The sequence below is a fragment of the Rhinoderma darwinii genome, chromosome 2 (genome assembly GCF_050947455.1).
Source record: "Rhinoderma darwinii isolate aRhiDar2 chromosome 2, aRhiDar2.hap1, whole genome shotgun sequence".
Lineage (NCBI taxonomy): Eukaryota > Metazoa > Chordata > Amphibia > Anura > Rhinodermatidae > Rhinoderma > Rhinoderma darwinii.
In genome coordinates this window covers 250,496,391-250,522,508 of record NC_134688.1, presented here as the reverse complement: position 1 = coordinate 250,522,508, position 26,118 = coordinate 250,496,391, and the positions used below count along the sequence as shown (strand labels likewise).

Sequence of the window (26,118 nt, the reverse complement as noted above, 5' to 3'; positions counted from 1 at the left end):
GGGATGCTTTCCTGATGACACGAACAGATAAAAAAAACTTCATTGTTTGTTTTTTTTTTTGTTTTTTTTTAACTTTCCTACCCTGCTTGTTTATTCTACAGTGCTATCTTTTTTTATTTCGAACATGTATGAGGCCTGCCGCTTGTTAAAAAATAGAGATGTGGCGAGTACTGCTCGATGTTGAATACAACTGATTTTCAAGAGCTAGATATGGATCAGGCACCAACCATGTCACGTGTTCATTCTGCTTCTAGGCGGTGCACTGGATGAATGTACCAGCTCAACTTTAATTAGTCTGCTCTTTTTCAATATAATCCCATTACTTCGTGGAGTTTCTGCTTTTTGCAGAAACCGAATTTAATAATATTCAGACATTTAGTTGGCAAGGCATTTTACCACGCCTCACTTTCCAAAACGTAGCCTCAAAGAGATACTAAACCGTACAACACATAAACAAAATAAATACTTATAGAAAAAAAGATGTCTCCTATAAAAAAAAGACTGCAAGACTTTCCGCAAGATGCAAAAATAAGCGGTTTTGCTGAAATCTTGCTGTAAAGAGGGACCACTTTCCAGTCTCCTCTGTCTTAAGCCCCTTTTACACAGGCCAGTGAGAAGACAAACGCTCCCGATCATTGCCCTGTGTAAACAGGTCAACCCTCAGCCGATGATTCCTTGTTTGTCGGCTAATCTGCTCGTTTATGAGCCCAAAAATTTGCCATGAAAATGCTGAAAAAATTGCACTTGTAAGCATATCCTTAAAGAGGCTCTGTCACCAGATTTTGCAACCCCTATCTGCTATTGCAGCAGATAGGCGCTGCAATGTAGATTACAGTAACGTTTTTATTTTTAAAAAACGAGCATTTTTGGCCAAGTTATGACCATTTTTGTATTTATGCAAATGAGGCTTGCAAAAGTCCAAGTGGGTGTGTTTAAAAGTAAAAGTACAACTGGGCGTGTATTATGTGCGTACATCGGGGCGTTTTTACTAGCTGGGCGTTCTGACGAGAAGTATCATCCACTTCTCTTCACAACGCCCAGCTTCTGGCAGTGCAGATCTGTGACGTCACTCACTTCCTGCCCCAGGTCCTGCATCGTGTCGGCACCAGAGGCTACAGTTGATTCTGCAGCAGCCTCGGCGTTAGCAGGTAAGTCGATGTAGCTACTTACCTGCAAACGCCGATGCTGCTGCAGAATCATCTGTAGCCTCTGGTGCCGATGTGTCCCCGCTCGTCTGACACGATGCAGGACCTGTGAGTGACGTCACAGCGTGATCTCTCGAGAACACGGCTGTGTCTGCACTGCCAGAAGCTGGGTGTTCTGAAGAGAAATGGATGATACTTCTCGTCAGAACGCCCAGCTAGTAAAAGTAGTAAAAACGCCCCGATGTACGCACATAATACACGCCCAGTTGGACTTTTACTTTAAACACGCCCACTTGGACTTTTGCAAGCCTCATTTGCATAAATACAAAAATGGTCATAACTTGGCCAAAAATGCTCGTTTTTTAAAAATAAAAACGTTACTGTAATCTACATTGCAGCGCCTATCTGCTGCAATAGCAGATAGGGGTTGCAAAATCTGGTGACAGAGCCTCTTTAAATTTCACCCAGTTTTCCCAGGTTCCTAAAATGGAAATCTGCCTAGCTATGGTACAATTTGGTAACCAGGAGAGGAGTTTAGTATTCAACAGTCTCTTGTACAGCTCCACATGGTTTGTTACCCAGCTTTCCTGGGACCCTTAAGGACAAATCTACCTAGCTATGCTACAGTATGGAAGATTTATCCCTGCGTAACTAGGCAGATGTGTTTATCACCGCTTTACAGTGATTCTGACCCAGCTTTTCCAGGTCCCTGGATAGCAAACGTGACTAGTTATGCTACGTTGGGGATTTAGCAAAGCTTGACTAGGCAGAACTAACATTCTGCAGTCTGGGAAAGCTGGGTAACAACCTCTGAGACTGTGATGGATGACTTATTGGTTATATAAAATACACACAATACTGCTCTGATACCTTAGGGGAAATTAATGAAGACTGACATTTCATACACTAATCTTAATATAAGGAAAGTTGGCGGAAAAATCACCTATTTTATTAAGCGGATCTGACTGTCCGAGCGCCAGAAAGCCTCTTAAAGAAGCCCTCTAGTGGAAACAACCATTCCATGTCTGTATTTCCCACCTGACTGTATACCACACTCTACACTTCTTTTATGTATACTATACTTATACTTTTTGAGCTACTGCCTTGACTGTGCTTTAAAAAAGCCTCCATCTTGATTCTTAGCTTTCCCCAGCTTTCTCTTCCTCTCTGCTTTGCTATCAATGCCATGATGTTTCATCACCGCATCACATGACCAGCTAAAGACTATACCGTTTCCGCATACTGGGGGACACGGATTATCTTTCTCTCTATATTCTCCTAAATAAGCTGAGAAACCATAAGTATACGGACAGGGAGGCTGCACTATATTCTTCTACATTATACCTGTGTGTCAGGAACCTGTCTAAGTATCAGTGGTAGCTGATGGTAGAAGTTTCTGTCCCCGTCCCCCCCTGTATAATACTAGTGTGTACAGGAACTGCTGAAGCCTGTGATGGGTGACACATAGATCTCCATAGACTCCAGTAGAGAAAGCATGTCACCAAGCCGGATTCACACTGCTGCTAAGCAACCATGCCAGTCTGAAATATAGAGATAGAAGCAGCAAGAAAAAAACAGGTGAGAGACTGACACATGGAATACCATAATGTGTACACATGGGAAAGTTTAGTTTTGGCCGGTGTGTCCCTTTAACAAACGTGTTTCATTTTACTTGAGCGAACTGTTTATTAAGACATGCGTATTAAACGCCAGTCTTAATATGTCTCCCCCATGGATTGTTCCCCAGCTTTCTAAAGCTCCTAAGCAAATCTGCCTAATTATGCAACGATATAGGAACGTGGAATTGTCACGGCATAATTAGGCAGATTTGCTTTTCAGGAACTCTAAAAAGATGGGTGGCTACCTTTTAGAAGTACTGTAATGGAGGCCCTCATTGGCTGTGTAAACACTGCCGCCCTGATGTAATATGAGTGTATATGGTATTTGCACACAAAAATGCTTTCTACTATACCACTGAATGTCAAACGGATAGAGCTGTCTGTGAGGTACTGCTGGTACTGTTACTAATACTGGTAGCTAGGAGGTTCCCTGTGTAGACAAGATCTGCAGCTCCTTCCTCCTAAACTTCCTGGCACTAGCATGGGAGGGGCGAGAAAATCTACTATACACTGCTTTTCTCTTTTATGTTAAAACGTTTTGAAATCGGAATATAGGACAGAGAAGCAAGAAAGGATTTTATGTGAGGTTTCATTTGTTCTTTCATCTTGAATTGGATTTTGTTTAGTGCTCCTTCAAAGAAGCGTTTATTTTGTGATATCGGTCAGTGAACCATAAATTCTAGTTTAAAATAATGTGTGTGTGTGTCTTGACATTGCGTACATTTTTCTTTATGATATTGAAGAATTTCATTTCTAGCTGTTCCCTAATTTATACTTATTAGACAAACCGGTTTTTTTTGCACTTGTTGATAATGGAGAGCAGACACTGCTGTCAACAGAATTCAGGTACTATGCACATTAAATAGAAGTAATTCTGAATTACACAGACAGCCCTTTGAGTTTAATGGCCCCCATGTACTACATCATTTCCCCAGTGATGGGAACAGAGATGACATAGTCCATCATAAAAATATCTTCATGTCTTTTTACAATTACTGTGTAATATAGCCCATTTCAACTCCTATGGGACACCAAAGTCATAATTTCTGTGCTAAAAACCGCTTTCCTTTACATACCCTGTATGATGTCCGCTTGTCTGACGGCTGTGACCTGACCCTATTTCAGTCTGCTGAAATGAAACCCATCCTTCAGTTAGTGAAAGATTAGAGTTGATGGATTCATATGTGTTGAAAGTTACATTAAATGAAGCTATGACTTTTCTACGTCGTTTGTGTGTATGGCTGTAGGTAGATCATAAGAATAACCAATTTCATTTCATCCAGACACTGAAATGTTGTCCGTATCCTTGTGAACTCATTTCCTCCTTTCCCGGAGATTCCGCCCTTCCTTTGCAATTGCTATGGTCCCATTTTATTATTCTTATTCAGAAACATACGATCTGTGATTTATTATAAGAAAAGTCAAATTGTACCATAAATATTTGACCTGTATTGCAAAATAAAGATGAAACTACCTTATGTGTTTATCCAACAGTTGCAGTATTTGTTTCCATCTAATTCTTATGTCTTTTCTCTTAAGGTTTTTCAGAAAGAGCAGGTAGACTCTCTACAGGTGAAGCTGCAGCAAGTGAATGGCCTTGGTCAGGGTCTTATTCAAAGTGCAGACAAGAACTGTGATGTACATGGACTAGAACATGACACCGAGGAACTGAACGCCAAATGGAACACACTAAACAAGAAGGTGAAATGTTGTTGATCTACAGGAGGAACGCTTAACATGGAAGCCGCGTGCAGTTTTCCTGATTTCTGACAGCCCATCTTAAAATTGACAACTTATATTGCGCAGAAATGTGGTGGGAGGATTTAGATTTAATTTCCAGTGAGATAGTCTGTGTGTGGGTGTTAGAGATGAGACCATCTGACTTGTACAGCTTGGAACTGTTTCTCAGAGCCTGCTGTTAAATCACATTCTTGTTTGAATGATGCCAGACCCTTCCTCCCCCCCCCCCCCCCCAGCGCCTTGTCACCTAAGATTGCTATGTTGCATTGAGTAATGAGAAATTGTTTGCTACACAGGTGGCAGAGCGAGTGACGCAGCTGCAAGAGGCTCTGCTGCATTGTGGGAAGTTCCAGGATGCTCTGGAACCGCTGCTCAGCTGGCTCACTGACACAGAAGACCTGATTGCCAACCAAAAGCCACCCTCTGCCGAATATAAAGTGGTGAAGGCTCAAATTCAGGAGCAAAAGGTACAAGGCCGGTTGAGTCACTTTCGCTCAAGTTTGAAGCAAAAATAATAAAACAACATTTCTCCGTAAACTGGCAATTGGTTAAACGGCAGGAGGTGTTTATTAAAATCTGACGTGCGTAGTAACGCTTACTTGACATGATGTATTATACCACCTTATAGAAGAACATGTACATTAAGGATTTAACAGACAATGGAATGTGCAGGATTGATCAAACAAAGTTAAGGGGGTTTTTTTTTAGACCACAAAACCCGGACTCCATGCGGTTCAAGTGATCGAATTTAAATCATCATAGCACCCTATGGTGAGTTAATATGGCCGCAAGACTTCCGCACTTAAGTCATGTAAAATGAAGCTGCGCTGCAGCCATCTGAATGAGGCGTAGATCAGGATATGCTTTAAATGTCTGATAGATGTGGCTCCAAGTTCTAGGGTGTACACCTATATTGAGAACGGGTGTCAAGGTGACCGCTGATTCTAAGTGGAAAGGTCGCCATGCATGCACGTGGCTCTCTCCATTCTGTTCTATGGGAGTTACAGAATAGCGGAGCAGCGCTGTGGATATGCCGAGATGGGAATAACCCTTTAACTCTCCTTTCACATTTGTAGCTTCTACAGCGCCTCCTGGATGATCGTAGATCAACTGTGGACATGATTCAAGTCGAAGGTACAAGAATTGCAGAGGGTGCTGATCCCGCAGATAGGGAGAAAATAAACCGCCAATTGGAGACCCTCAAGGAGAGGTGGTCATCCCTACTACAGAAGGCACAGTCAAGGTCTGCCTTTACACTATATTCACTAGCATCCTTGTGGAATTTCTAGTCTTATGTCTGGTCAGGTATAGGAAGGTTATAGATTGAAAATACTAGTGGTTGTCAGTCCATTTGTATACAAGGCAGGTAGTAATGGGGGAATGTTTTGAATCGATAGAATATAGCATTGTAGTTTTACTGGAGAGAGAAAAACAAATGATCAAATGTGCTATACAACATCTTCCAACTTGAGTGCGTTTATTTCTGTTATTGGCATGTGCTGTAAGAGGTAAACAGGATTTGCAAACTCATTTTACACATGGATAAGGTCTACCCCGTCAACTCCAGCCTAAAATTCTCCAGTGCCCTTAAATTTTGGGGATGTATATTAGACATATACTATAGAAGCCCACGATTGAGCTGATGCCTGGGCTTAACTGGTAGCAGCGCCTGGTCAGGAAGCTACTCACGCAGAAGAGGTTGGTTTAGACTTTACATTGGGTTTACTGAAGAAGGTTCGTTTATAACTAAATTAGAAATTGCCCAATTTAACCACAGAAGTATAATAAAACATATTTTTACCTGCCACTTCTTATTCTTATGTTCTACTAATGTAGAGTTGTATGTTATAGTTGCCAACTGAGTGCATTTAAAGAAACTCATTGGTGTCCGTTTAAGATTTATTATGGAGTTGAGCAAGCTGCACTTAATACCCATATGTATATATTTCATAACTATGATACTTTGTCTTTTCTGACACAAGTATTTAACATTGCATAATGTCCTATGTTTATAACGCTTTTCTCTATGTAAATGTGACATCGTTTTCACATAATATGTGTTCTCTTCTATACAGACAGAAAAAACTTGATGACATATTAGTATTGGCCAAGCAGTTTCATGAAACAACTGAGCCAATATTTGACTGGCTTTCAGCCACAGAAAAGAAGTTGGCAAATTCTGAACCAATCGGCACTCAGACAGGAAAAATTCAGCAACAGATTCTACGACACAAGGTATCCCAGGGATGAACGGGCCAAACAATATGAACTTTGCAGTCAATACATATATAGAAACCCTGCCTTTTGTGTAACTTCATACATTTTACATATTTATTTGTTTTTACTCATAGTTTTATATAATTTATCATCCACCAATTTTTATAAATTTTATTTTTTTACTTTAATGTGTGTGTATGTATGTTATTATTTGTTCCCTTTTATTCATTTTGTTCATACTTGTTTTTTATTTCTTTGCCTGTTTTTTTTTTCCTTTTTTGGTGTGTTCCTTCTGGACAATTTCTAGAGTCTAGAGGATGATGTAACAGTCCATGAGACTGATGTATTACAAGCCGACAGGCTAGTGGACAGTCTTTCTGCCCTATCCTGTGCAGCTGAGCGTGATAGGCTGGCACAGAAACTAGACTACTTGCATGCTCGATACCAAGAGGTTCAGGATCTCTGCAGCAGAAAAAGTGCCTTGCTGGGGCAAGCTCTGAGCAATGCCAGGCTGTTTGGGGAGGATGAAGTTGAAGTCCTGAACTGGCTTGCAGAAGTAGAGGATAAATTAAGCTCTGTCTCTGTTAAGGATTACAAGCTGGAGGTCCTACAGAATCAGCACAAAAAACAAATGGTACATTTATTTTACTTTCATGTGTTTTTATTTTTTTGTGTTTTTTTTTTTCCTCATGTTTGTATATCATTTTTTATTTTTTTTACATTCTTATATTACAGTTGCGTCACTACACAAAAAACAGTAATTATTGTAGTTGTAATGACCATGAATCACCCTTTTTCTGAGTCTATTACAATCTCTGGCTGGTCTGGAGCAGTCCCATCTGACCTGAGGTCTCTAGCAGTAATGTGGTTACATCATTATTTTAAGCTACTTTGCTCTTGACAAATTGTTAAATCATCTATAAAAAAAATCCTTTGGCGCCAGAAATCCATTTGTAAGAATTAGTCATAATGCTTCAGTACTATAACCTGGAAGGTAGTACCAGAGAGCCCAGCACCATCCTCTAAGCAGTAAGTGCTATTTACCAAACTGATAATCATAGGTTGTACTAGTAAACAGGCGCTGATGTATTAGTCATTATAATGCATGTAAAACATGGCTGATATTCACCTTTCTTACATTGATACATGACATTTCATAGCCCTCGTTACTCTTTTGCTGCATATGTGGCACATTTTTGACATTCCCTTTAAACGTTGTAGACTATAACACAATGGTCAATTCAATATTCTGATGCAGTCAGAAGATTTCACTGTTCAGCTTTTTCTGTCTTTGTGCAGGGCTTGCTGTTTGGCTCTATCTTAAAGAGGCTCTGTCACCAGATTTTGCAACCCCTATCTGCTATTGCAGCAGATCGGACCTGCAATGGAGATAAGAGTAACGTTGTTTGTTTTTTTTTAAAAACGAGCATTTTTGTCCAAGTTATGACCATTTTTATATTTATGTAAATGAGGCTTTCTAAAGTACAACTGGGCGTGTTTAAAGTAAAAGTACAAGTGGGCGTGTATTGTGTGTGTACATCGGGGCGTTTTTACTTGTTTTACTAGCTGGGTGTTCTGACGAGAAGTATCATCCACTTTTAAAAAAAAATAAAAACGTTACTGTAATCTACATTGCAGCGCCTATCTGCTGCAATAGGAGATAGGGGTTGCAAAATCTGGTGACAGAGCCTCTTTAACTATTCGCTGCTTACCACTGCCGCCATGCATGATCAGTATTTCCACCACTCAAGAGTCATTAACAGGGTGTGGATACTGAAACCAGGGCTATACCTAGACTTTTTGTAGTTCTACTGATTGACTTTAACTCTTGCGCTAGGGCTGCAGTCCAAATGAATACATTGTTTCATGCAACCTTGTGGACTGCAGTGGACTCGAGTTAAAATCAATCAGTAGCGCTACAAAAAGTCTAGGTGTAGCCCTGGCCTAACACTTAGCCCAAATCCTAATATTGCTTTAATAGTATAACTTTATTTGTATATTCTGAAGACCATCATTTTTTAGAGGTACAGATGGCTTTTGCGTTTTTAGTTGGTTTCTCACAAATTCTGGGACGACGCACAAACTTTTGTCACGTGACAGCCAGTTATGCAACTTTTTTTCACCCTGTGGGGGAGAATTTATCAACCTTTCTACGCCATGTCCAAAAGTCACAATTTTTGTTGAAAAAGCGTGGCTTAACAAAAGGAGTAGGGGCCACCACGGTCTGCCAAATTTATTCTAGTTTACACCAGTAAAGACCGTAAACTGGCATAAATTATAGAGGAAATCTACGCAAGCTGCTACCTTTCACTCTGAGGGGCGTAGCAAAGGAGACACCTGTGCCATGCCCCCTGTACCCATCCTTCTTCCCCTTCCCCAACGGACAATAAGAAAAAAAATGTATACACACCTCACCAGGTCCCCTTAGGCTTCCTCAGCAGGCCAAAGCTCATACAAAATACTGACGCCGGGCACAATCAAGATGTAGTGTGTGACGCAGCACTTAGGATGTTAAGTGCTGCGTCGCATATAAGGTCCTGATGCTGCCAGTCGTAGTTAATCTCTCCCATTGTCTTATCATTTTTTTGGCACTGCAGTTGCTGGAACATTGAATATACAGTCGTAGACAAAATTGTTGGTACCATTCCGTTAAAGAAAACCCACAATAGTCACTGAAATAACTTCAAAATGCCAAAAGTAATAATACGTTTTAATTTACTGACAATCAACTAATGTAAATCGGACATTGCTTTTGAATTGTGGTTCAACAGAAGAATTAAAATATAAAAACTAATGAAACTGGCTTGGACAAAAATGATAGTAACCGTAACCCCTTCAGGACACAGCCTGTTTTGGCCTTGTGGACGCAGGCGATTTTTTAAAATCTGACATGTTAGTTTATGTGGCAATAGCTTGGGAATGCTTTTACCTATCCAAGCGATTCTGAGATTGTTTTCTTGTGACATATTGTACTTTACGTCTGTGAAAAAATTTGGTCGATAAATTCAGTATTTATTTGTGAAAAACACCAAAATGTAGAAAAAATTTGCAAAAAATTGCATTTTTCTAAATTTGAATATATCTGCTTGCAAAACAGATATTAATACCACACACAATAGTTACTAGTTACCATTTCCCATATGTCTACTTTGTTTGCATCGTTTTTTGAACGTCCTTTTATTTTTCTAGGACGTTACAAGGCTTAGAACTTTAGCAGCAATTTCTCACATTTTCAAGAAATTTCCAAAACCTGTTTTTTCAGGGACCAGTTCAGTTCTGAAGTGGCTTTGAGGGCCTCATATATTAGAAACTCAGCATAAATTACCCCATTTTAAAAACTTCACCCCTCAAAGTATTCAAAACCGCAGTAAGAACGTTTATTAACCCTTTAGTCGGTTCACAGGAATTAAAGCAATGTAGAGGTGAAATTTACGAATGTAATTTTTTTTGCAGAAATTCATTTGTAATAGAAAAATTTCTGTAACACAGAAGGTTTTACCAGAGAAACGCAACTCAATATTTATTGCCCAGATTCTGCAGTTTTTAGAAATATCCCACATGTGGCCCTAGTGTCCTAATGGACTGAAACACCGGCCTCAGAAGCAAAGGAGCACCTAGTGGATTTTGGGCCTCCTTTTTATTACAATATATTTTAGGCTCCATGTCTGGTTTGAAGAGGTCTTGTGGTGCCAAAACAGTGGAAACCCCCAAAAAGTTACCCCATTTTGGAAACTACACCCCTCAAGAAATGTATCTAGTTGTATAGTGAGCATTTTAACCCCACAGGTTTTTTGCTGAATTTATTGGAATTAGTCTGTGAAAATGAAAATCGACATTTCTTCTGAAGAAACAGAAATTTTTTAATTTTTGCAAGGAATAAAGGAGAAAAAGCGCCCCAACATTTGTAAAGAAATTTATCTTGATTACGGCAATACCCCATATGTGGTCATAAACTTATATTTGAACACATTACAGCCCTCAGAAGGGAAGGAGCGCCATTTGGCTTTTGGAGCTCAAATTTTGCTATAATGGTTTTCGGTGCCATGTCGCATTTGCAACGCCCTGGAGGGACCAAAACAGCGGAAACCCCCCAAAAGTGACATTCACTGTCAGAATCCAAGAGAGCAAATGCCTCTTAAGTGGTATATAACTTGTGTGCCATTTTTTTTACGTATTTTTTTTTCTTTACTTATTTTTTGTAACAGTTTTAATAAAAGTAACAAAGAAAAAGTCCACTAATCCATTGATCAATAAATGTATGAACAACCCTAAAGGCCCTATATATCTATATGATTATATTTTTAGATATATATATATATTTGTATATGTATGTGTATATATATATATATATACACACACACATTATAAGCCCTAATTGATTATTAATCAACTACTTAATTGTCCTAGTCTGAGCACTATCTACCTAACAGACTACCTGAACTATATCTAGCTGCCTACACTAAACTATCTATGTGGAGGTGTTTTTTGTGTTTTTCACATTCATTGTGTCTTTATAGGAGACACACAGCAGCTGCTCGGCACAGCTTCTTCTCTCTCACGGTCTCAGAACGATCTAACAGGGAGGGAGGAGAAACATTGTAACAAACAGCGTGAAAGTTTGTTGCTGCAACAAACTTTGCTGTGAACACCATGATTAGTTTATCATGGTGATCACGTCATCAGGACCGACACCAATCTGGTCCTGATGTCTTCTCTCAGCACTTAGGCTGCTAGTAGCAGCATGTGCTGAGAGATTCAGGGCACAGGGAGAGCGCTGTGCACTCTGTTCTGACACCACGTAGATTAACGGGCTGCAGGACAAAAGCCCAGCACGGCAGCCCGTTAATCTACGTGGGCTGGTCGTGAAGGGGTTAATTTAATATTTTGTTGCACAACCTTTTGAGGCAATCACTGCAAACAAACGATTTGTGTAACTCTCAATGAGACTTCTGCACCTGTCCACAGGGATTTTGGCCCACTCCACGTGAGGACACTGCTCCAGCTGTCTCAGGTTTGAAGGGCGCCTTCTCCAGACTGCAGGTTTCCGATCCATCCACAGATGTTCAATAGGATTTAGATCAGGGCTCATAGAAGGCCACTTCAGAATAGTCCAATGCTTTGCTCTAAGCCATTCTTTGATGTTTTTAGCTGTGTGTTTTGGGTCATTATCCTGTTGGAGGACCCAACAAAATATGCAACAAAATATTAAGTTATCAACAAAATTGTCTCACGGGTATAGTAGCTGGTTAGGTGTCACCCAATGGGCTATATCGAAACATCTCCAAAATATCAGTACAGAGTAGCAAACTTTAATATACCATAACAAACACTTGAGAACAAGGAGTCATTACGGCACAAGTCATAGAAAAATATTAATTTTATTACATACAATAATATAAACACAAAATATATAAAAAAAACACGAGGTTCTAAAAAATTGAGGTCTATTTGTGGATCAATCACAGAACCATACAACCACAGGCGTAGTATTATTGTTAGACATTGCAAATCTCTATATTAGCTAATAACCAGGATCATTGAGTGAATACTGTCTCGTACAACTGGTGCCTAACTACCGTGTGGACCACTTCACCTCCAAACTTCATGGGTAAGACTTGTTACACTGGCTCCCCTGGTGTTACCAGGGGGACGTAGTCTTTTTACTTCTGCCCATTTCAGGTTATCCCTTTCCCTGATTTGTGTCCAGGATCATGCATAGAGTACCTGTTTACATTTCTTTAAACAGGACCTAATACGTGTCTGATATCCCAAGGCTATGTATGGCGACATTTGAAATGAATGATAGTAAATTTACTCAGCACCAGTTGTACGAGACAGTATTCACTCAATGATCCTGGTTATTAGCTAATATAGAGATTTGCAATGTCTAACAATAATACTACGCCTGTGGTTGTATGGTTCTGTGATTGATCCACAAACAGACCTCAATTTTTTAGAACCTCGTTGTGTTTTTTATATATTTTGTGTTTATATTATTGTATGTAATAAAATTAATATTTTTCTATGACTTGTGGCGTAATGACTCCTTGTTCTCAAGTTTTTTCTTAAAATATTAAGTTACAGGTGCCTTCATTTTTGTCCAGGCCAGTTTCATTAGTTGTTTTTTTTAGGTTTTTTTCCCCCCTCTGTTGAACCACAATTTAAAAGCAATGTCTGATTTACATTAGTTGATTGTCAGCAAATTAAAATGTATTATTACTTTTGGCATTTTCAAGTTATTTCAGTGACCATTTTGGATTTTCCTTTCTTTAACAGAAGGGCACCAACAATTTTGTCCACGACTGTACATACTATATTTGCAGGATTCTATATTCTTCTGGATAGTAGCTGTCAAGTGTAACCAGACTTAACACAAGATGCTGTGGTCAGACACCACTATTTCCAATTGAGAATTTTTTATTTTTACGATCAGTGGCTCTTTTTTTGGACGAGAGCAATATTTAAAATGTTATGTCAGATCCTCAGTACTGCACAAAAGAGTACATCCAGATAGCAAAAACACACTGTAAACCCATTAGCTGTTTTAAATAGCTGATTTATTGTGTTGTCTAATTGGAATCTGAGGTAGTTAGAAATCTGTCTCCTGTCTTATCACAGACTGTTGCTCTAAATCACCTTTGTGCTCCCACTGCAGCTTTGCCTGTTCAAGTCTAACTAAACGTTCGTCAAACTTCTGACATGTCATAGTGACATGTCAGAAGTTTTGATTGGTGGGGGTCCGAGCACTGAGACCCCCACCATTTGCTAAAATGAAGCGTCAGAAGCGCTCAGCCACTTCGTTTCTGTTCGGCCTTTTCCGGAAATCAATGTATCAGAGTACAGGCTCAATAGAAAGTCTGAGTCCGTACTCCGATGCATCGGCTTTCCGGAAAAGGCCGAACAGAAACGAAGTGGCTGAGCTCTCACACGAGCGCTTCTGCCGCTTCGTTTTAGCAATTGGTGGGGGTCTCAGTGCTCGGACCCCCACCAATCAAAACTTCTGACATGTCACTATGACACGTCAGAAGTTTGTCGATCGTTTAGTTACCCTTTAAGACTGGCTGCTTTGCATAAGCACAAAGGAAGTCAAAGCATTGAGAGGTGATTTCCTTGAGACTAAGGCTATGTTCACACGGAGTATTTTGGGGGAGGAATATCTGCCTCAAAGTTCCAAACGGAATTTTGAGGCAGATATTCCTCCCCCAAAATACTCCGTGTGAACAGCAATTATCGTGCCGTTTTTCGCCCGCGGCCATTGAGCGCCGCGGGCATAAAACACGCTTTCTCCTGCCTCCCATTGAAGTCAATGGGAGGTCGGAGGCGGAAGCGCCCGAAGATAGGGCATGTCGCTTCTTTTTCCCGCGAGGCAGTTTTACTGCTCGCGGGAAAAAGACGCCGACGCCTCCCATTGAAATCAATGGGAGGCGTTCTCGGGCCGTTTCTGCCGAGTTTTGCGACGCGGTTTCCGCGTCAAAAAACTCGGCAAAAGACCCCGTGTGAACATAGCCTTAAAGGGGTTTTCCCATCAGAGACATTTATGACATATCCACACCTATCTCCAGAACGGGGCCCCCTAAAACCCGTTCAGCCGCTCTGTTGCGGCTGAATCCGGTGAATTCTGACCATGAAAAATGTTATGTGGTTGGGAGTTACTGTAAGTCCCATAGAACAGAATGGTAGTTACGGAAACAGCGTAGCTCAGCGAGCTAAGCTGTTTTCGTAACACCCGCCCATATAATCAGGAAGTGGCCGGAAGTCAGCGAGATCAGACAAAGCTAGAACGGGTGACACATTCTGTCATAGCAAGAGGAACCCCTTTAACACCCATATACTGAGATGAATGCACCTTTTTAAGGGGTAGGTCCTAGAGAATTGCTTTGTGTATTTCAAGGAACAACCCAACAGGGGCTGATGATTTCTTAATTGTTCTTGTTAAATTTAAATGTATTACTCTAATTATAATTCCTCTTTTATCAAGGCCCTAAGTGAAGAAATAATCAATAGAAAGAGAAATATGGATCAAGCTGTTAAAAATGGACAAGCGCTGTTGAAGCAGACAACAGGTAAGGTCTTCAGAGGGATATATACATATATTCTTAATGATTCTATGCTGGTCTTATTTTTTTTGTCCATAATTATTCTATAGGAGAGGAGGTACTGCTGATCCAGGAGAAGTTGGATGGCATAAAGACACGGTACTCTGAGATCACAGCATCCAGTGGGAAAGCTCTCAGAACTTTGGAGCAGGCCTTACAACTAGCCAGCAAGTTCCAGACCACCCACGAGGAATTAACTAGCTGGTTAGGAAGGGTTGAGAATGAACTTGCTCGCACAAGAGGGCAGTCACCTGCAGGAGATCAGATTCCTCAGTTCCAACAGAGACAAAAGGTGGGAATAAGTCAAGTGTCCCTGCATACGCTATGGACAAGTTTCTTGCCGCGATATTTGCCGAATTGTGGCAAAAACTGCAATATATCTGCTTATGACATGCTATAAACCATGTACTGTTATATTGGCTATTATAAGAACTGCTTACAGCACGCATGCACCGTTTAACTTCCATTATAATTCTGTTATATGCAGGAATTAAAGAATGAAGCCATGGAGTACCGCATAGTCCTTGATACCATTAACGAGGTGGGCAGTGCCTTGCTGGAACTTGTGCCTTGGAGAGCCCGTGAGGGTCTAGATAAACTTGTCTCCGATGCCAACGAACAGTATAGATCAGTCAGTGCTACTATTGGAAACAGAGTTGATCAGATAGATGCTGCTATTCAAAGATCACAACAGGTAAGATAAATGTGTAAATGTAATAAAGTAGTTTTTTTTGTTTTATTTTTACTGAAAGTTGAAACATTAGAAAGCCTTTTCTATGGCTCTGTTCACATCTGCGCTCGCTTTTCCGTTTTTCTCTGTGCCATCATAGGAACCGAAAAACTGAAGTGCCGGATCCGTCGCATGACCGGAAACCAACTGCGCCAGTCAGAACATATTGACTTTAATATGTTCTTTCGGGTTTTTGTCATGGTGTCTGTCATTTTGCCAGACAAAATAGCGCCTCAGGCTACACTCTTCTGTCCAGCAAATATGAAAGAATTTGCGACGGAGGCTCCTAAATGAGCCTCCGACACAGACGGGAACTGGGCCTAAACTCCTCAACATCCATTTATGTTTATATATATATATATATATATATATATATATATATATATATATGTCTGAAATAATGCTGCATGTGCGAATAGTAATAATAGTCTAATTGTGCATGTGTGAAAAGTGCATGCTCACTTGTTTCAAAGCTGTTTTCCACATCCTGCTTCAACCCCTTAACGACCAGGCCTGTTTGGACCTTAAAGTGGTGTTACCATCTCGTACATTTATGGCATCTTCACAGGATTTGTCATAAATATTCAATAGACGCGGGACCTACATGGTCCTACCTTCTGTCGATGGGTTCCTGCCAGTTGTAAAGTGGCCATGTTTCCCACTTTATTTAGGCCTCATGCACACGACCGTATTTTTTCCCACCCGTAAATACTGGCGTAAATACGGGTCCGGTGTCACACGTATTCGACCCGTTTTGCACCAGTATTTACGAACCCGTGCCCGTAAATATGGGTCCGGTGTCACCCGTATTCCACCCGTATTTACGGGCACGTTTTTGGCGGCAAAATAGCACTGCACTAATCGGCAGCCCCTTCTCTCTATCAGTGCAGGATAGAGAGAAGGGACAGCCCTTTCTGTAATAAAAGTTAAAGAAATTCATACTTACCCGGCCGTTGTCTTGGTGACGCGTCCCTCTCTTCACATCCAGCCCGACATCCCTGGATGATGCGGCAGTCCATGTGACCGCTGCAGCCTGTGATTGGCTGCAGCGGTCACATGGCCTGAAACGTCATCCAGGACGTCGGGCCGGATGTCGAGAGGGACGCGTCACCAAGGCAACGGGCGGGAGACCGGACTGGAGGAAGCAGGAAGTTCTTGGTAAGTATGAACGTCTTTTTATTTTTATTTTTTACAGGTTTATACTGATCGGTAGTCACTGTCCAGGGTGCTGAAAGAGTTACTGCCGATCAGTTAACTCTTTCAGCTCCCTGGACAGTGACTATTTACTGACGTCGCTTAGCAACGCTGCCGTAATGACGGGTGCACACATGTAGCCAGCCGTCATTACGAGAGCTCCATAGACTTCTATGGACTGTCCGTGCCGTTATTACGGCCTGAAATAGGACATGTTCTATCTTTTTCAACGGCACGGGCACCTTCCCGTGAGAAAACGGGAAGGCACCCGTCGCCAATAGAAGTCTATGAGCCCGTTATTACGGGTCGTAATTACGACCCGTAATAACGGGAGTTTTTACGGTCGTGTGCATGAGGCCTTAGTTTGGCAATTGAGGCTCTAGCATTGCCGATACGCTCCTCTCCACTTATCACAGGTATAACCATAGCAGACCGTATGGACACCATTGGTCTCTATGCAGATGATATGGTGCTTTTTATGGATAGAGTGCAGGATACCCTTCCCTTGGTTATTAATATCATTGAACGTTTTGGACAATATTCCGGTCTTTCTATTAATTGGGGGAAATAATCTCTTATGTCCCTGTCCAAAGTACAGCCCCAGGCCTGTCGGAGTTGTCGCCGTTGCCTCTAGTAGATAATTTCAAATATTTGGGCATATTTATAACTAAACTCCCCGATGTTGACCTTTCCTTAAATATGTTGCCGCTATTGGACTTCACCCGTTCTAAATTTCATGCATGGGGTAAACTGCCTTTATCAGTATCTGGCCGTATTAACCTGGTTAAAATGATTTTGTTGCCTAAATTTCTATATGCCCTTCAGCACAGTCCGGATGTCGTACCTAAATCCTTTTTTAAACAGCTCAACTCCTTGTTATCACTGTTTATATGGGGAAATTCTAGACATAAACTCAGGTTGTCCACGCTCCAAAGGCCTAAAGCACAGGCAGGGACGGCTCTACCAGATTTATTTTTATATTATTTAGTGTGCCAGCTAAAAACCTCAAGTTCCTGGATGCCTGAAAAGGATCTTCCCAACTCAGAGCACCATTTGGCTCATGTACTTGGGAGTCAATGTTTGCTCGGCTCCCTTGAAGTGAATTCTCTCCCTGCCCATATTAAACCCCTGCCCTTACACAAGCTGGCCCGTGTGGTTTGGAGACAAGCGAAAAAGCAGTTGGGTTACATTGGTTACATTGATATTGTGTCTGAAATGCCTTTATGGAACAATGCTTCTTACTTTCCTTTAATGCCCCCGCGGTTATCTCCAGCTATTGGAACTATAGGGGACCTATATGAGGATAATGTCCTACTTTCATTCACTCAGTTGCAGACTAAGTATGACATACCACGCACCCATTTTCATAGGTATCTACAGATTCGTCATATTGTACAAACCCAATTCCATCACTTGAGAAATAACTTAACAATCTCTTCCTTCCCGCTGATAGGGATTCTTAACTCCCAGGGTACACGAGGCCTGATATCCGCCCTCTATACCCATTTGTTATCAGTCATGGTGAATTCCACACCACTTGCTATAGAGAGTAGATGGAAACGGTGGATTCCTACTATTCAGACAGATGATTGGAATGATATTTTGGAGTCCCATCTTCATGTTTCCCCATCCGCAAACAATAAAATGATCCAGTTATGTATAATACACCAGGCATATTTGACCCCGGTTAGGATATACAAAATGGGACGTTTGCCTTCTTCAGACTGTCTGAGATGCCATGTTCCGGAGGCAGATTTTTGACATATGATGTGGTCATGTACCATCATTAGGGACTTTTGGAATGACATACTATCCCTGTTATCGTCCTTATTACATGTAGGTATCCCTTTATGTCCTAAGATATGTTTATTTGGTGTAATGGATGGGGAGACATGGAATCACCACACTAGAATTTTTTTGAGAGAAACTCTGTTTCTAGCACGAAAAACTATAGCACAGCATTGGATGAATGATCGCCCTCCATCCATTGGTTATTGGAAGGGATTGGTAAATTCTGTAATACCTTTGGAGAAGGTAGTATTTCTGAATCGTGGTTGTAGTACTACGTTTTCTAAGGTCTGGGATATTTGGAATAACTCCCCCTTGACAGTTAACCCCTCCGCTGGTTCACAAGATACTGTGAGATAGTTACATAGGTGACCTGCATTTTTAATATGTATCTCCTTGAACTTGCTGTGCATGATTTATTAGATGCTCACGGGTGACACAATTCCTAGGCTGTTTTGTTTTCTTTTATCTCTGTTCTTGTTTTTGTCCTTTTATTACAATAGTCGTACATACGTCACAGTAAGCCAGTCTAAGTGCCATTGTTTATGGCATATCATCTTCTTGGAATGTTCTGTCATTACTTGACTTGCTGTATGTCAATTTCCTTCATCCAATGCGATGTATTCTGTAATTAGCGATGTGTGACTGATTTTATACTTGTTACTGTAACAGTTCTTAATAAAACGAGTTTAAAAAAAAAAAGTGGCCATGTTTTCCAGAAACCGCTGAGCGAGTTTTACTACGCTCTTTTCGAAACCTCATCGGGGTGCAAGGATGTTACGGAAACTGTAGCAAAACGCACTTGGCAGTTTCTGGATAAACCCGGCCACCTAGTCAGGCATGTGGCTTTATTTATGGCAAAAATGTTAAGAGTTAATGTTAAAAGTTAGGGGTTTCAGAATACAGCTACACAAAAATTACTTTATTCTACAGGTCGTTACAACGGTACCTAATATGTATTATTTTTTGGGATAATTAAATTTTAATGAAAAAATGGGTTTATATTTTTTTTTGGGGGGGGGGTGTACTTTATAATGAAGCATAATTGTACTATTTATTTTCTTGGTACTATTAGCATTATTGCCTCTCAGTGTTACAATGACAGGTGACCTATTAGGCCTGGCCCTAGCATGGCCTAATAGGCATTCAGCCATATCAGGCCTGGGGACATTTGTTAGGCCCCAGCTGCCATGGTAACCCCTAGATGCCTTGGTCGATATTGATCGCAGCATGTAAGGGATTAAACTCCAAGGATAGGATTTATTGCCGATCCCGGCAGTTGTGGCAGGAGCCCGGCTGATCTCATGGGTACACTGGGCAGAACCCCCGAGATCCGAGTGGCGGATATATCCATCACTCGTCGTTAAGAGGTCAAAGGGGTTGTCTAACATAGACACCGCAACCCTTTAGTTCAGCAACACCCTTAACAGTAAATTAATCAATGAGAGTCCTGCTTTTAGAACCCCCAGCTATCCACAATTATCACCAGGTAAGGGGTAGTTAGTATTACATGACACCCATTGAATACAATTGTGACCCTATATCACACAGTCTCACCGTGTCCTTGAACCGCTCTTTGCAGCAGCTCTCCACTCTGGCTAACAGATGGGTGGTTGTGAGCAGGAGACCCCATCCTCTGTGTCATTGTTATGCCCTCATAGGGCATATGGATGGATTTCAACTTTCTAATGTGCCTTATATTTTGATTACATACCATGTTCAAGGTCTTTGTTTGCTTTCACTGAATAGAAGCACTCTTATGCACATTCAAAGCAGGAGACTTGTTTAACGGACACAGGCGCACAGCTCGTGCCAATGTACCAGAGCGGTCTTTTTAGGCAGATTTTTTAACCTCTAAACCAGGAGAACTACTTCAGATAAAGTTGTGCTGACAAATAATAGTGCTTCCATATTAACTGGTTCAATAATAAAGTGACTGGTGCTTCTTGTTTATTCATTTCGAATTAGCCCAGAGGAGATACACATAGGGGGAGGCTTATCAGATGGCTTCGTTCATTTTCAAAAAGGACTCTGAAAAATGAAAGCTTGAACCTGATTGGTTGCTGAGGGCAACTACTTCACTCTTCCTTTGCACCAGTTTTGATAAATTACCCTCACCGTTTTGGACTTTATGCTTCCTGTGTAATTGCTTTTTGGTTTGCTATTCCTGCAGGCTTCTGCAAGTTTCAGTGTCTGAATATAATATGTGTTCATAGTCCATGTACTAGAGCCGCTTGTTTCTGCTTCCAGGACCTTGTATGGTATTCACTCTTTACATGTCCTTGTTGCCTAATATTTGTGCATACGATTTGTAAGGAATTGATCTGACTAGTTAAGCAAAACATGGCAGCATCCACCGTGTGTTAAATACTTATTAATGGGTCTGGTCATGTAACTTCAATATGTGCGCTTTTACTTGGCTTCATATTTTATTAATGCCCTCTAGTCGGAGTTGTTGAATAGGATCTTCGGATGTCAGACAGAGCTGCTTTCTGCACACTTTGGGAGAATAGAAAACTGCATGTATAAAGTAATGCCTAGGAGTCAACAAAGAAACTAGTCAAACACTGGAACAGTTTTACTGAGTTTTAGACAGTATCAGCTTAGATCAGGCAGTCAGAAGATACACTGGGATCAATTTTGTGCTTACATTTTGGCTTAATTCGCAACCAAATTTTAAGCCAGATCTTTGGCGCAGTTTAAGCCATGCCCTATTTCTGTTAAGCCCCACCCCTTTTTCAGTACTTTTTTTTTTTAAAGTGTCTTGAGAGGTATAACACCTTTGTGCTTAAATGTGCCAAATTGTGGCGCCTTTCTCCACGCATTCTAGGCGTATTCACATTAGTAAGTCTACTTTAGCATGTTTTAGTAAAAGTTGCAGGAGGGCTTATACAGTAACTTAAAGGTGAACAGCCTCTCTGTTTTTAAGAGCTGTGAAGATGCCACTTTTTAATTTAGTGTTTGGTGTGTGTCTGCAATTTGTGTGCTTCATTGTCTTCCTTCGTCTTTGCTCCTTTCCTGCCAGTACGAGCAAGCAGCTGACACAGAATTAGCCTGGGTAGTTGAGACCAGGAGGAAACTTTTGGCACTCGGACCAGTCTGTTTGGAGCAGGATCAGACTACAGCTCAGCTCCAGGTGCAAAAGGTATGATTCCCGTTCACTTATTGCTGGACATGTGAATCCGTGCTAGAATTTCGCTACTTATTTGGTTCATACTTACAATGGTCTTAAATAAATATAGTTGGTATTGTCATTTTGAAGAGATTCCTTCCCTTTCAGTGTCATACTTTTAGTATGACACTTAAAAACAAATGCAGTGGTTAAAAAAAAAAAAAAAAAAAGTATTTCAAATAAATAAGGCTTCGTTCACATTTGCGTTGTGGCATCCGTTCTAGCGGATCCGTGGAAATAAAAAAAAAAACGGACAGAGTGACTGATGCCAGACTGAATGCAACGGAAGGTAAAATGTTTGTTTTTGACGGGTCAGTTTACTGGATCCGTCAAGAAAACTGACCTCTTTCTTTCCGTTTGTATCAGTTTGTCATCAGTTATACACCGTTTTTAACGGATCCATTTTTATCTTTGCATCTTTCTTGCTTTCATTTTTAGGTTTCGTTCACATCTGCGTCGGGGCTCCGTTCCGTCTGAGCTTTCTGTCGAAACGGGACCCTGACTAACACAAACGGAAACCAAAGGCTTCCGTTTCCATCACCATTGATTTCAAAGGTGACGGATCCGGTCCCAATGGTTTCTGTTTGTCTCAGTTGTACAAGGGTTCCGTCGATTTTGCCGGAATTAATAGCGAAGTCGCAAAGCACCGGAACGGGACCCTGGCGCATATGTGAACGAAGCCTTAGTCTGCGCATGTGCTGAAATAAAAACGGATCCGTTAAACGTAATGCATAACATACAAACGGATGGCATATCAGTTTTTTTCCGACTACGGTATTTCTTCTGTCGAAGAATACGCTACAACGGAAGCCACAATGCAGATGTGAACGCTTCCTAAATAGTTAGATTTGCTAGTGACAATGAGGCTTGACTGAATTTCTTTCCATAAATAATTCTGATTACCTCAAGATTAATCAAGTTTTGTTACTGTGCAGGCTTTCTCTGTAGACATTATCCGCCACAAAGATTCTATTGATGAGCTGATTGGCACACAGGAAGAGATTCTTGGTACATGTGGGGATGAACAAAAGGCCACTCTACAAGTAAGGGCAAAATTACAATTTATCTGTTGCTTAAGGGGGTTGTCCATTTTCAGCAAATGAATGTTGTTTTTTGTGTAATTAAAGTTATACAGTTTTCAAATATACTATCTGTATTAATTCTTCACCGTTTTCAAGATCTCTGCTTGTTGTCATTCAACAAGAGTGATTCTTTACTTCCCGTGGGAAAAAATTCTGTCCATGTTCATATGGTGGACACAGGTGCACTACTCGTTACAGTATGGGTTTCAGAGTTCTGTCTCCTAATGATCCCAGCACCTGTGTGCACATCACACGATCATGGGCAGAATTTTATAGACAAAGTAAACAATGAATCTTCCTACTGAATAACAACAAGCAGAGATTTTGAAGACTTAATATAGAAAGTATATTGGAAAAAGGTATAGCTTTTTATTATACAAAAAAATAACGTTAATTTGCTGAAACCGGACAATCCCTTTTTATATCTTTATTGGGATTGAATCAGAGATTTATATCTGTATTTGTTTCAGGAAAAAACAAAATTGTTGCTGCAGCAGTATGAGGATGTCAGCCACATAAACTCAGAGAGGTCTGCCCGTCTGGAACGTGCCCATGTCCTTGTGGGGCAGTTCTGGGAAACCTATGAGGAATTAAACCCTTGGATTGAAGAAATGAAGGCCACAATTTCCCAGCTGCCACCCCCTGCTGTTGATCATGACATGCTTAAACAGCAGCAAGAAGAAATAAGGGTAGGGCATCTTGCAGGTTATTCATTTTTTTTCCAGTACTCTTCACTCTGTAATACAAGCTATTTATAAGACCGTCTAAAGCTCTGTTTGATTTCCCAAGACACCAGGCAGAAATTAGACTAGTAATATGTCTCACATCTAACTCAGAAATGCTGTCTCAGATGACGTCCTCTGCTGACCCAGTATAACTTTCCACACCATCCGCTGCATCCTTTTGTGTCAGGACCAAAAGTTTTACGTGTCATGCTTTTGTTGAAATTGCAGCAATTGAGAGAGTCGGTTTCTGAACACAAGCCCCACATTGACAAGCTGCTGAAGATTGGGCCACACTTATGTGAACTGAATCCTGAGGAAGGGGTAGCTGTGCAGCAAAAGTACAGTAAAGCAGAGGAGCTCTATCTGGGAATTAGGCAAGATGTTCGCACAATGGCTATGGCACTGGATGATGCACTGGCACAAGCTGCTCAGGTATGCCATCCCACATTGTCAATTTTGCTTATGGCAACACAACCCATTACTTGACATATGCAGAAATAGAATAGGACAAAACTTTATCACAAAGAAAAAACATCAGAGAATGAACACCATAGTAAGCATGCAGCACTGAATGATAGAAGTACCTTTACGTTTATTAACCGTAACCTGTATTTGTGCTGGCGAACCATTTAACAAACATTTAAAGTAAAAAAAGAATAGTTTTGTCTATGTTTTGATGATTGTCATTTGCCCATGGGTTGCACATTTTCTGTGTACTTGATATCCAAGTCCTGCATGTTCTGTAGTCCCCATACCATCTTACTCCATAGTTCAGACATTGGCGTGTTCTATGGTTTGCCCATGTGTTATTGTATTTGCATTGTTGAGTTGCTGTGGTTTGTGCTCCACTAACCCCCCATCTCTCCTCTCATCTCACGTCACCTCCTTTCCTTGTGGAATGTGTTAACTTTCTGTTGTGCTGCCATGGTAACATGTCCCTGTCGGCCTGACTATTCTGCATTACAGATTGTGGAGGTAAGTGTCATCCCGCTTCATTCGTTTCTAACCTCAACCTTTCCTTCCTTTTATGTCCTGCTTTTTTCGTGTATTTCTGGTCATTCATAAATGTAACACTATCCGTGTACTTATTCCTATACCAGTTCCATGACAAGGTAGAGCCTATGTTGGAGACACTAGAGAGCATGGCGTCTCGCCTACATATGCCGCCTCTGATTCCTGCAGAGGTGGAAAAGATCCGGGATTGTATCAGTGAGAAGAAGAACACATTTATGGAACTTGAAAAATTACAGCCCTCCTTTGCGGCCCTGAAACATCGTGGGGAGGAGCTACTCAGCCGCTCACAAGGGGCAGACGTGGATCCTGCCGCAAAAGGTAAGCAAACCAGTTCAAATCTCTGATTATACCGGTTTTGTTGTGTCTTTGCTATTGATCAAATCCAAAAGCTAGGTATCCATGGTAACAACGGGTTCTCAGTGCTCCTTTTAGATTGCTATTGTTAAAACCTATTACGTTATAAGCCATTTTTGCTAGTGAATATCTGTATTTTGAAAAAAAATGCTATTTACATGACAAGGCTCCGCTCTTGTATCTCGCTTCAGCCATTCAGGATAAACTGGATCGGCTTACATTCTTCTGGGAAGATATCAAAAGCAAAGCAGATGAGCGTGAAATGAAATTGTTGGATGTTCTTGAGCTGGCAGAGAAATTCTGGTTGGACATGAATGCATTACTAACTACTATAAAAGACACACATGAGATTGTCTATGATCTGGAGAGTCCTGGAATTGACCCATCAATGATTAAACAACAGATTGAAGCTGCAGATGTAAGAAACCTATACAAATAGTCTGTTTTCTAGTGTCCGCTGAAATTGCCATAGATTGTTGGAAATATACTTCTTTGTTTTCTTTAGTCCATTAAGGAAGAGACTGATGGACTTCATGAAGAGCTGGAGTTTATTAGGATCCTAGGAGCGGATCTCATATTTGCTTGTGGAGAGACTGAAAAACCAGAAGTAAAGAAAAGCATTGATGAGGTACTTCAGGTCACAAATGGAAAATGAGCAGTCGTGTTCCCCGGCGATAGCAGCTAATCACCACAGGGTTAATGAAGCTGGACCCGTGGTGATCAGCTTGATCGCTGTAGCGGCTTTATTCTAAGGGGAGGTTTTCAAAACGGAACTTTGAAGGAATCCAGGTCCAATTAATACAGGTACAAATAGGTCGTTTTGTGCTTGTCGGCGCATTTGACTTTTTTTCTCTCTTAGAGCGCAAATATTTGGAATTTGTCATATTTTTAGTTACTGCTATTCCCTATCATTTTGGTTTTTTTTTTTACTTTTTTTTTTTCCCCCTCTGATAGATGAATTCAGCCTGGGAAAATCTCAAGAAAACATGGACAGAACGCCTGGAGAAACTGAGGGATGCAATGTCCAATGCTGTGCAGTACCAAGACACCTTGCAGGTAGATTTGTACAATAGATGGGACAACAAATAGGCAGAAAAATAGAATAGATCTGCCATTCCAATACACTTTTCCGCTCACTTTGACAGAAGGAAAGTATAGGGTACGCTGTAAGTAACTCATTACACAAAGACATTCGTCTGAGACTTAACTATACGTGAATCATTGGAACAGTTTTATTTTTGT

At 40.9% G+C, this 26,118-nt stretch overlaps 1 protein-coding gene and 1 long non-coding RNA gene across 23 annotated transcripts in view; one reads left to right on the top strand and one right to left on the bottom strand.

Annotated features, from left to right (window-relative positions):
- The window catches only part of LOC142742888 (uncharacterized), a 62,467-nt gene extending 60,330 nt beyond the window's left edge, over positions 1 to 2,137 (bottom strand). Inside the window, exon 1 of the long non-coding RNA XR_012881456.1 lies at positions 2,089 to 2,137. This is a non-coding gene — a long non-coding RNA (uncharacterized LOC142742888). The remainder of the gene's footprint in view (positions 1 to 2,088) is intronic.
- Positions 1 to 26,118, top strand: part of LOC142742883 (microtubule-actin cross-linking factor 1-like) — a 236,195-nt gene that overhangs the window by 186,898 nt on the left and 23,179 nt on the right. For 16 of the 22 annotated variants that reach the window (XM_075853080.1, XM_075853094.1, XM_075853079.1 and 13 more), the window contains 16 exons: positions 4,304 to 4,465; positions 4,801 to 4,971; positions 5,581 to 5,747; positions 6,580 to 6,739; positions 7,029 to 7,355; positions 14,700 to 14,784; positions 14,868 to 15,109; positions 15,305 to 15,511; positions 21,555 to 21,674; positions 22,637 to 22,744; positions 23,254 to 23,472; positions 23,737 to 23,940; positions 24,609 to 24,840; positions 25,068 to 25,294; positions 25,382 to 25,504; positions 25,831 to 25,932. In XM_075853080.1, the coding sequence (XP_075709195.1) occupies positions 4,304 to 4,465; positions 4,801 to 4,971; positions 5,581 to 5,747; positions 6,580 to 6,739; positions 7,029 to 7,355; positions 14,700 to 14,784; positions 14,868 to 15,109; positions 15,305 to 15,511; positions 21,555 to 21,674; positions 22,637 to 22,744; positions 23,254 to 23,472; positions 23,737 to 23,940; positions 24,609 to 24,840; positions 25,068 to 25,294; positions 25,382 to 25,504; positions 25,831 to 25,932 (2,856 nt within the window). The remainder of the gene's footprint in view (positions 1 to 4,303; positions 4,466 to 4,800; positions 4,972 to 5,580; positions 5,748 to 6,579; positions 6,740 to 7,028; positions 7,356 to 14,699; positions 14,785 to 14,867; positions 15,110 to 15,304; positions 15,512 to 21,554; positions 21,675 to 22,636; positions 22,745 to 23,253; positions 23,473 to 23,736; positions 23,941 to 24,608; positions 24,841 to 25,067; positions 25,295 to 25,381; positions 25,505 to 25,830; positions 25,933 to 26,118) is intronic. The other 6 variants (XM_075853090.1, XM_075853095.1, XM_075853089.1 and 3 more) reach the window with 1 other exon arrangement.